The following is a 12317-nucleotide window of genomic DNA, read 5'->3' on the forward strand; positions in this document are numbered from 1 at the left end:
TCATTACATAAAAACCAAGGCAAGTAAAATAACATTTCCTTCTGTTATGGCATAAATGATTACTTTTGAATCATTCTGCTGACTACATGAAGATGTGACAGAAATAAGTGAGTTATTTTATGTAAATAATGAAACAGACATTCCAGAGTTGTATGTTACTATTCAGAGTAGGATAGTTGATTGCTGCAGTAATGAAAAGGAAGACCCAAAATCTCAGTGGCTTAACACATAACAGTTTATTTCTCACACTCAAAACATTCACCCCAAGTCCATCAGCTCTTCAGGGCAGGTCCCTTACAAACAGAGACTTAGAGATACAGGTTGCATCCATCTTGTAGGTACACCATTTAGAGCACACTGCTTTCAGGTCCACATGGCAGGTAAAGAGAGCTGGAGGGTCACATAGGACTCTTTACTGCACCAGTACTGAAACAACACATCACTTTTGTTTATAATTTCTCTGTAATCCCTCTGCTAGAAGTAATAAATGGCATTGCCTAACTACAGGGGCTGGGAAGTGAATGCGAGCACATAGATATTTGATAGCTGTTAATGTCTTTGCCACATTCTACAAATAACACATGCTTTTTAATATTTTAATAAAAAATAATTTTTGGAAAACTCTATATGGATAAAAATATCCCTTAAATATAATAGTTTTTATTTGCATATAGATATAGCTATATTTTAGGAAACAGCTACAGTTACGAAGTTTCAGTGTGACCTAACAAGGCATTACATTTATAATTTTCCAAGAATGTTACTGAGAGATTCTGGTGTATGCACTGCAAAAATTTGGGGAGTCAATATGTTACTTATCCACCAGATGTTTTCCATCTTTATAATAATTTTACTTCTGATTCAAGGGAGCTGACATAAAATCAGCTTAAAAAAATAGCTATCTATTCTCTCCTCATGCCAAAATACTTTGTACATATGACATTACAATTAGCACTGCATCTGTAATGGGTGTTTTTTAGGCATCAATTTATAATTCATATTGCTCTGATATAAAATATGTAAAGCAAAAATAAATTTCAACTTATTTCAGCATAGTGGTAAACATGAATCAGCAACAAACATGAGGCAACAAACTCCAAATCTTAGTAAAATATGAAACAGATTACAATTTCCTAATTTAACTCCTATTTTAACTCAATATTAATGCTTAAGACAATAAATTTTTAAACAGCATACTAAGATTTTGGCAGTAGTTTTATGTAACAAGACTTGCTTACAGTAAACCAGCTTCAATATGAAGGCATTAAATATTTTCATAACTTTTTTTTTACATGCTAAATATTTTAGAAAGTATGCAATCAAACACAGTAATGAAATTAATATAGTAAGATTAAGAAATTAAAAACTTGAAACTTGTACCCTAAGCATAAATCATATTAAAAAAGGATTACTGATTATATAGACTGTCCCTGGATAATCAAAACTTAATAGTATAAAACATGCAAAACATTTCAGGATAAAGATTTATTAATAAAAAAATACCAGGGTCTATTTAAAATGATTCTCCTCCAAAGGGTATCAAAGTTAATTAAAATCATGTAACATTCTAACACTAAATATTATTCAGTACTGTTGAATTGGAGGTCAGTTTTATAAAACTGGGGTTTTACATATACTGTAAATTGTTGTCTTTCTTGTTCATGTGAAGCAGCATACATTACTAAGTAAGAAAAGAATGGATGCTCCACTAGCAAAAATAGGATGTGTAAGTATCAAAGGCACACTATTCAGCTCACCAAAGTGATAGCAAACTCTTTTTCCCCCACAAGCCCTTTCCCCATGTAAACAAAAGTTTATTAAGGAGAAAAGAAAAATAAACTAAATTTTAATCTTCAAACATAAATATTTAGAGACATTAATGTTAAGTCCATGCTTCAAAAAGGTCAACTATTGTTGCCTGGGTATTTCTGAATATATTTTAAAGATGTATCCAAATTAGATACTTTTGACATTAGATACATTGTTTGGTCAGAATTATTTATCATCTAAAACGTCAATTTAATTCTAAACATTTTAAACACTAGTATGACAACACGATTTTAGCTCTCAGAGAAATTAGCCAGTGGAGGGAAAAACAGGTAAACAAAACAAAACCCTACATTTAAGCTGCAGGCAACAATTACGGCCCTTTCTGGCACAGTGGCATTTGACTGGCAACAAAGTCAGGAATAATTCTACTAACACAGGGAAACTCATGCATTTTGGTAAATATGCTCTAACACTCACAGTTGAATTTTCCTATAGACCTTCCTTGCTTTTTTCAACAGGTAAATCTTTTTTTCACTTGATACTATCCTGATTTGTGACTTGAACCTGATTTCTTTTTCTTCTTCTTACTATGTTTTTTGTGCTGTTTCTTTTTCTTCTTCTTTGCTTTTTCTTGCTCTTCACGTCTTCTCTTCTTTTTTGCTTGCATCTCCTCTTCATAATCTGATTCTGATGAGGACTCCAATGATAAAAGTTTATTCTCAGAACAAGTCTTCTTTCTTTTTTTGCTGAGACTTCTAATACACTTTTCTTTCTCTGTTTCATCCTTTGACTTCTTTTTCTTTTTCACAGATTCCTTGCTCTCGGATTCACAATCACATGGAGAGCTTTCTGATGATTTGTATGAATGGTTCTTCTTTTTCTTTCTCTTTTTTCCTTCTTTCTTTTCCTCACCTTCAGAATCTGGAGAATTGCTTGAAGAATCAGTGCTTGATGAAGAAGATGAAGACCGACAAGATTTCTTCTTTTTCTTTTTCTTTCTTTCTCTTTTTTTGGATGAGCTCTCATTTCCACTTAATAATTTCTCTCTGCTTTTTTCTAGTTCCTTCTTCCAGTTCTCATTCATTTTTTCTTCAAATTCAGCTAATGCCTTGGAGCCTTTCTTTTTATTTTCTAATTGTTTCTTCACCTCTTCCCAGGTGGGCCTTGGTCGATTCAGATAATCTTGTATTGTTGGGCCTGCAGATTGAGATGGGCCCCTCCATCTGGCCATTGCTATAGGATTCATATAGGCCACCCGATTGTCCCGCTTCCCCATGGTGCCTGATGGTTCCCAGAGCAAACTCTCAGTTGCTAAAGAGAATAAAAACAGACACCCTCCTTAAATTCTTCATCTGCTGGTATACCAAGCAGGTTCCATTCTGTGAGAGAAGCAGATGGAATGATTACAAAACACTTTTAATATAAGACAAAGTAAGCACATAAGTTTAATTGTTCACTGTTTATCACATAGTATGGTAGAAAGATTTACAAAATCTTAGACCTTGAGAAAATATATACACAAAAGTTTTACATGTTTTAGACATTGTGGTGTAAATATAACATAAAGTGTTTTTCATATCTCATGTAAAGTTCTGACTTATCTAAATTTTACATAGCTATTTCTTTTTATATTGTATGGTACTTACCTTTTTTCTTTCTTTCATTCTGCCTTATATGGTATAACGAGAGAGAAATGTCTGTAGCCAAATTCTGTACCAGGCAGACCTTCCCCATTTCAGTAGAGTGCAGCACAACCCATTCCACTCTTTGACAGAAACCTAGGAGTCATGCCTGAAAAATCCTTCTCCCTCAATTCACATATCCAATTCATTAATAAATCTTGCTGTTTAAACAACAACAGAGGTCTCATGTTTGTTCACTTCTCTTCAAATATGCTGTCATCAAAATAGTGCAGGTACTGTAACCTGTCACTTGGATTATTCATCTCTATTAGAGGCCAGGGACTGATCAGTGTTGTGCAGTGGATTATCTTATTTGGTCTCTAGACTAATCTAAAGGTTAGTCATAGATCAACGTCCTATGAAGTTGATCCTGTCATTATCCTATTATACAAATGAAGAAACTGAAGCTTAGAGAATTTGAGTAACTTGCATAAAGTGACATAATAAATGGCAAATGGTAAAACCAGGATTTAAATCAAGGCAGCATGAGGCCAAACCCTGCACACTTAACACAACATTATATTGCCTCTTGACATCAACTTCTTGACAGCCCTATTTTTTGCCCTTATTCTCTTCCCTTTCAGTCCCACACTGAAATCAGAAGTATTTTAAAATAGTCTAGTGGCTTTATATTTTAATGCTGCTTCTGTATCTGTCCCTTACACTCTTTATTCTTTATCACAGTTTCTTGCCTCTTTTATTCATAGCACTTAGAAAACTGATGATTATTTTCTTTATTGATTTGGATGTGTATTTTTGTGTGTGTGAATGCATGTGTGTGTTCACGTGCATATGCATGTGTGTATTCATTTCTAAATATAAGGCCAAGAAGGGTAAAGGTCACATTTGACCTGTCTTCTAGCCATGATGTTCCCAGTATCTTACTGGCATCTGGCCCACACTAAGTACTCAATAAATATTTGCTCAATAATAAACAAACAAATGAGTGGATTAATGGATGGGTAACTCTATGAAAGAGGTGCATTCAGAGAAGGCTCCTGGAGTTGGTGATGTCAGTACAAGATTTTGAAGAATAAATAGGAGTTCACTGAATAAATGAGGAACTGAAGGACATTCTAGGCAGAAGAAACATAAAAATAGTGGTATTATGAGTGAAAAAGGGGGAAATATGAGCCATACTAAGGAGATTCTACTGGAATTAATGAACAATTAGATACAAAGCATGAGGAAGAGAAAGGAATCTAGGGCAAGGTTCTGGCCTGTTGTTGAAGTTCAGTCACTCAAGTGTCCAACTCTTTGCAACCCAATGGACTGCAAGGTGTCAGGCTTCCCTATCCTTCAGTATCTCCTAGTGTTTGCTCAAACTCACATCCATTGAGTTGGTGATGCCATTTAATCACCATCCTCTGTCACTCCCTTCTCCTTCTGCCCTCAATCTTTTCCAGCACCAGAGTCTTTTCCAATGAGTTTGGCTCTTCACATCAGGTGGCCAAATTATTGGACCTTCAGCTTCAGCATCAGTCCTTCCAATGAATATTCAGGGTTGATTTCCTTTAGAACTGACTGGTATGATCGCTTTGTAATCCAAGGGACTCTCAGCATTTCAAAAGCATCAATTCCTCGGTGGTCAGCCTTCTTTATGTTCCAACTCTCACATCCATAACATGACTATGGGAAGAAACATAGCTTTGACTATATGGACTTTTGTCATCAAAGTCATGTCTCTGCTTTATAATATGCTGTTTAGGTTTGTCATAGCTTTCCTTCCAAGGAGCAAAATGTCTTTTAATTGCATGGCTGCAGTCACTATCCACAGTGATTTTGGAGTCCAAGAAAATAAAATCTATCATTATTTTCAATTTTTCCACATCTATTTGCCATGAAGTGATGAGACTGGATGCCATGATCTTAGTTTTCTGAATGTTGAGTTTTAAGCCAGCTTTTTCACTCTCCTCTTTCACCCTCATCAAGAGGCTCTTCAGTTCCTCTTAGCTTTCTGCCATTAGAATGGTACCATCTGCATATCTGAGGTAGTTGATATTTCTCCTGGCAATCATGAGTCCAGCTTGTGATTCATCCAGCCTGGCATTTCTCATTATGTACACTGCATAATAGTTAAATATGCAGGTGACAATACACAACCTTGAAATAATCCTTTCCCAATTTTGAACCAGCCTGTTGTTCCATGTCTGGTTCTAGTTGTTGCTTTTTGACCTGCATACAGGTTTTTCAGGAGGCAGGTAGGGTGGTCTAGTATTCCAATCTCTTTAAAAAGTTTCCAGTTTGTTGTGATCCACACAGCTAAAGGCTGTAGCACAGTCACTGAAGCAGAAGTAGATGTTTTTCTAGAATTCCCTTGCTTTTTCTACAATCCAACAGATGTTGGCAATTTGATCTCTGGTTCCTCTGCCTTTTCTGGCTTGTGAGACAAGATAAAAGGCCAATGACTGGATAATATAGGAAATGACATAGACTTTGAGTAAAGTTCTAGGTTCAATGTTAGATTCATAAAGCTTGAAACATGTGAATGAACCTACATGTAGGAAATTGGATGTATGGGTGATAAAACTCTGGAATATGACCTGAGTTAGAGATACAGGATTGGCAGTCACTGCGTGTTGGCTAAAGTCATGAGAGAAAATTAAATTACCTTGAGGGAAGATTTCATATGAAAAAAGGTTTGAGCACTGTGTGCAAATGAACAACATACACAGGGCTGGCAGAGAAAGTAAAACTTACAAAGAAGACATCAGAAAATTAGCCAGAGTGGTAAGAGCTACAGCAGTATCAGAAAATAAAGTAAGGTCACAGAAAGAGAGTGGGGAGAGTAGAGTTTCAAGGCAAGGGCAATAATCCTTAAAGATTCATAAATTTCACTTGAGGAATTTCTAAACATTAAAATTTGAGGAAAAAACCTAAATGTTCATCAATAACAAACAGGTTGTATGAATTATGGTACACACATACAGAAAGTTCACCAATGTAACTACTGATTATCTCTGCATAAGAGAAGGCATTATTTTCTTTTGTAAGTTTTCCTATACTATTTATATTTTTTTTATGATGAACAGGTATTATGTTTAACTTTAAAAAAAATCCAGGAAAAAAAATGATGTTATGGACAATACTAAATCAAATAGGTCACATAAGATAAAATCTGAAAATGTCCATTATATTTGACTGTGAAGAAATTTTTAGTAACTTTTGCTAACACAATTTCAATTAATTAGGGCATAGACCAGATGACAGAAGGTTAAAGAGTAAATTGGAGGTGAGATATTAGAGACATAGGATGTGTGTTAGTTGCTCTGTCATTTCTGACTCTTTGCAACCCCATGGACTGTAGCCTGCCAGGCTCCTCTGTCCATGGAATTCTCCAGGCAAGAATACTTGAGTGGGTAGCCCTTCCCTTCTCCAGAGGATCTTCCTGACTCAGACATCGAACCTGTGTCTCCTGCATTGCAGGCAGATTATTTACCAGCTAAGCCACCAGTGAAGCCCAAAGAGAGATGAAGAATTTTCAAAAAATGATTTTTCACTCTTGTTTGTTTTTATCATAGAAGAAACTTGAACATATTCAGAGGGTGATGATATTTAAATAGAAAGACTTTAAAGAAGACAGGAAAGAGAGGCAATAATTCTTTGTGGCAAAACCATAGAAGAAACAGAGAGGAATCAAAGGCATAGTTAGAGGATCTCCCTTCTTGAAAGAGCAGAGGAAAAGAATAAAGAGTATGGGTATAGGTTTTTCTTTTTTTTCTTTTGTTAGTGACAGGGGAGATGAAAGGGGGAAATTTGAAGCATTTCTCACATAAGAGCCTTCATTTTCACTCAATCATACATGCCAAGGTCATCTGCTACGACTGACAGGTTGAGATAGCATAGGAGTTTTGAGAACAATAATTACAATTTGAAATAACACCAGACAAGTGTTGTGGGAGGCCTTCAGACTTGCAGAATATGTATGCTCTTTTCTCAGAAGATAATAACACCGAGAAAAAAAATAACAGCAACAAAGTCTCCTGCTCAGGTACTCTGTCTTAAAAGTACTGTGGCTTACTTTCTGTTTCTATTTTAGAAGAGAAAATTCATTTTCTTTATCTCTATTCATTTGTATGAAGTATGCTGATTTTGTATAAATATTAAATACAAATTATAACAGCCTTGCTGGTGATCTAAGTGTTATAACAGTTATCTGTCCATTCATTTTTATAACAACTCCCTTTTGATCATCTATTATGCACCAGACACTATGCTATACCCCATGGAGATCATGGTCTAGTAAAGGTAAAAGTCATTACACAAATATCAAACAAGTGAGTATTAATTATAATCATGATTAGAATGATAAAAGAAAAACATAGGACACTATGAATAATACGTGAACTAATTTAGAATAGAAGGTCAACTCTGAGATACTAAAATACAAGTAACATGTAATCTGAGACCTGATGGATAAATTAGAGCTAGCTAGATGCATGTGACTAAAGAGTAAAGGAGTAATAAAAGAGCCAAAGTTGACTGTATGTTGCAAGCACAAGGAATATCAGATGCTAAGGCCCTGAGGTGAAAAGGAAAAGCCAAATATAATGCATATATTCACATTACTACACTGTTGTAAACCAGTCATCATATCCACTTCTCCATGTTAATTGTATCAACATGTTGATTGTATCAACACCATTTTTCATTGAACATGCTCAGGTGAAAGTCAATATGAATTCAAATTAACTTAAAGCATATTTTAATGTTTCACAGTCTTAATTTCAATTGTCACTATCATCAAGGCTAGTTATTTTAAAGAGCTACTCTATTTTACAAATCATTTCATTCAATTTTTTAATGATATGTCAAACTGTAGGCAATGTACTCTCTCTCACAGACATAGGGACTTCAGCTGAAAAATCTTTGCAAATAGTTGGCAATAGCTCTGAGACTTTAAAATATCCAACTCTTCTGCAAAGCTCTGGACATTTGGATGCAGCCTCTATTAAAAAAAATTAATGTTCTTTATTACCACTAGTTAATGTAAATTTAAATATCATGCTACTGAAATATATGCCTCATAAACCTACTTAAAGGCTTTAAGAAATCAATGAGTCTACTATATTATAAAATAATCATATGCACATATGCTAGCAAAGTAATGCTCAAAATTCTCTAAGCCAGGCTTCAACAGTATGTGAACTGTGAACTTCCAGATGTTCAAGATGGATTTAGAAAAGGCAAAGGAACCAGAGATCAAGTTGCCAACATTGCTGGGTCACTGAAAAAGCGAGAGAGTTCCAGAAAAACATCTACTTACGCTTTATTGACAATGCCACAGCCTTTGACTGTGTAGATCACTACAAACTGTGGAAAATTCTTAAAGAGATGGGAACACCAGACCACCTGACCTGCCTCCTGAGAAATCTGTATGCAGGTCAAGAAGCAACAGTGAGAACTGGACATGGAACAACAGACTGCTTCCAAATAAGGAAAGGAGTATGTCAACGCTATATGTTGCCACTCTGCTTATTTAACGTATATGCAGAGTACATCACAAGAAATGCTGGACTGGATGAAGCACAAGGTGGAATCAAGATTTTTGGGAGAAATATCAATAACCTCAGACATGCAGATGATACCACACTTATGACAGAAAGCAAAGAAGAACTAAAAAGCCTCTTGATGAAAGTGAAAGAGGAGAGTGAAAAAGTTGGCTTAAAACTCAACATTCAGAAAACTAAGATCATGGCATCTGGTCCCATTACTTTATTGCAAATAGATGAGGGAAACAGTGGCAGACTTTATTTTTTGGGGCTCCAAAATCACTGCAGATGGTGACTGCAGCCATGAAATTAAAATACGCTTACTCCTTGGAAGAAAAGTTATGACCAACCCAGATAGCATATTTAAAAGCAGAGACACTACTTTGCCAACAAAGATCTGTCTATTCAAAGCTACAGTTTTTCCAGTAGTCGCGTATGGATGTGGGAGTTGGACTATAAAGAAAGCTGAGCGCAGAAGAATTGATGCTTTTGACTTGTGGTGTTGGAGAAGACTCTTGAGAGTCCCCTGGACTGCAAGGAGATCTAACCAGTCCATCCTAAAGGAAATCAGTCCTGTGTGTTCATTGGAAGGACTGATGCTGAAGCTGAAACTCCAATACTTTGGCCACCTGATGCGAAGAACTGACTCAATGGAAAAGAGCCTGATGCTGGGAAAGATTGAGGGCAGGAGGAGAAGGGGATGACAGAGGATGAGATGGTTGGATGGTATCACTGACTCAATGGACATGTGTTTGAGGAAACTCCGGGAGCTGGTGATGGACAGGGAGGCCTGGTGTGCTGCAGTCCATGGGGTCACAAAGAGTTGGACACAACTGATAACTGAACTGACTGACATGACATATGCACACACATACCTACATATATGCTACCAATACCTTTAATTATCATTGTGTTCTGCTATTTCACACCAACTGATAATATATAGGATCGTCACAGTTTTATGGAATTCACAGATCAAATAAGAAAAAAAAGAGCATTTATGGGGATGTTTAATGATACTTGAAAATTTCCTGAAAATACTAGTTTTAGCAAGTATATAAAAAATGATACCTTTCTTCTAAATAAAACTCAAGCAACAACATATTCTATTCTAGTTGGTAGCATGACTGTTTTGAGGGAGAAATTATCCCTTATTTTGACTGGAATCAACATGATACAACGCTGTGCTATGTTAAAAGCCTTCACTTCAGGTGAATTCCCTCTGGCATAGCTGTGTCATGGAGCATTTATCATTCCAGAGAAAAGGTGTAGAATCTGAAATATTGCCTCTTTTTCTGTCTACAGAATTGTCAATTGACAAGGGATCAGTCTCTAATATCTTAAGGATGACACCAGAAATTTAGAGCAGCAATAAAATATTGCAAATACAAGAGATAAAATGGAAAAGAAAGGCTATGAGAGGATAAAGTTCTAAGTATAAATTTTAGCTAATTGTTTATTTTAAAGAAATGAGTACTTCACCCTCTTATTTCTCTTCAGTTCAGTTCAGTTCAGTCGCTCAGTCGTGTCTGACTTTGAGATCCCATGAATCACAGCATGCCAGGCCTCCCTGTCCATCACCAACTCCTGCAGTTTACTCAAACCCATGTCCATCGAGTCGGTGATGCCATCCAACATTCTCATCCTCTGTCATCCCCTTCTCCTCCTGCCCCCAATCTGTCCCAGGATCAGGGTCTTTTCCAATGAGTCAACTCTTCGCATCCGGTGATTCAGAAAAACAAATCATTGTTATTATTTAGCTTTTATGATGATGAAGTAAAATGTTTTTTAAAACAAACTTTCTGTTTTAGAATATCTTTAGATTTGTAATAAAGTTGCAAGAATCCTTTGCATCTAGTTTTCTTATTGATAATGTCTTACATTACTATGTACATTTGCCACAACTAATGAACCAATACTGACACATTCATATTAACTAAAGTCTATTCTTTATTCAAATTTCCTTAGTTTTTAAGTTAATATCCTTTTTCTGTTCTAGGAATCTATCCAGTATACCATATAACATTTAGTAATCATGTCTCCCAGGCTCTTCTAGACTGGCAGTTACTCACAATTTTCTTCGTTGTGAGGAGTATTGATCAGATGTTGATTTTTCAGAACACTCTTCAATTTGGGTTTGTCTGATGTTTTTCTCGTGTTTAGAATTAGGCTGCAAGTTCTTGGAAGAAAGAACACAAGTAAAGTACAATTCTCATTACATTACATTGAGGGTACATGTGAAGGTGACTTATCATGATGTTAATGTTGATCACAAGACTGAGGTAATGAATGTTTGCCAACTTTTTCCACTGCAAGATCATACACACTCTGTTTCCATACCATACTCTTTGAAGGGATGTCACTATGTACAATCCACACTTAAGTAATGGAGACTTATGCTCTACCTCCTTGATGGGAAATAGCTACATAAAATATTTGAAATCCTTGTGTATGGAGATTTGATCACTTTATCAGTATAGATCATGAGTTTTAATTAAGTTTATACTTTGGGCAATATTTCAATACTACTTTACTTATTTTGTTGTTGAAATTATTTCAGCGGTGGCCTTCAGGGGCTCTTTTAGTTGGCTCCTGTATCCTTTTGACACACCCTTTTCATTTTGTCTCCTACATACTTCCTTACTTTCTCATTCTACAAGACACTGTAGGATCATCTTGTATATCCTGTGCATTAGCCCCCATTGGAATATTGCTGCTTCTGGACTCTTTCAGCAGACAGAGCTAGGAAATAGGAAATGATTTTAATTTATTCAATCATGTACTAAGCTTGAACTAAGTACCTGGCACTTGGATGACAAATATAAATTATTTGGAGATGGAACACAAAACACTGTGTTTACTATAATGTGGCATCTAGGTGACATGACTGACTCATCATCAATAGAGTCCATATCATGGTTGTTTCTCAACTAGTAGGAATGGCACTCTCCTGCATACATTTCTGAAAATGTTTTAAACTTCTGAGTATAGTTAAAGAAAAGAGCAAAGGCGCGCAGAAAAACAACTTTGCCCCATTAACATTTTGCCCTAGTCAAGAAGCCATGAACAAAATAACAGTATTGTTTATAGTGTCAGCATCAATGTTTTAAGAAACACTCTGCAGAAAATGATTTTACACACACACACACCAAATTCAACTAAGCATTTGCCAAAAAGGTACTTATTTTGTCAGTGCACTTGATAAGTTTTGGATGTTCACTAATGATTTTCTTGAGTCTTCCTTGACAACAGATTTTGCCCTGTTGTGTGTGTTTAGATATGGTAACTCATGGTTATATATAACGTAACCAAAACATCCTAGGACCACTGAAAATTCCAGTTCCTCTACTCTAGGGACCACCTTACATGAACC

General features: G+C 35.8%; 1 protein-coding gene across 5 annotated transcripts in view; it reads right to left on the reverse strand.

Moving 5' to 3' along the window:
• Positions 1-237: 237 nt before the first annotated feature.
• The window catches only part of FAM133A (family with sequence similarity 133 member A), a 44800-nt gene continuing 32720 nt past the window's right edge, over positions 238-12317 (reverse strand). For 3 of the 5 annotated variants that reach the window (XM_061136470.1, XM_061136467.1, XM_061136469.1), the window contains exons 4-5: positions 11017-11123; positions 238-3149 (exon numbers count right to left, since the gene is read on the reverse strand). In XM_061136470.1, coding sequence (XP_060992453.1) covers positions 2312-3046 — 735 coding nt within the window. In that variant the 5' untranslated portion in view covers positions 3047-3149; positions 11017-11123 and the 3' untranslated portion in view covers positions 238-2311. Of the gene's footprint in view, positions 3150-10426; positions 10659-11016; positions 11124-12317 lie in introns of all 5 variants that reach the window. The other 2 variants (XM_061136468.1, XM_061136471.1) reach the window with 2 other exon arrangements.

The sequence above is a fragment of the Dama dama genome, chromosome X (genome assembly GCF_033118175.1).
Source record: "Dama dama isolate Ldn47 chromosome X, ASM3311817v1, whole genome shotgun sequence".
Classification (NCBI taxonomy): domain Eukaryota; kingdom Metazoa; phylum Chordata; class Mammalia; order Artiodactyla; family Cervidae; genus Dama; species Dama dama.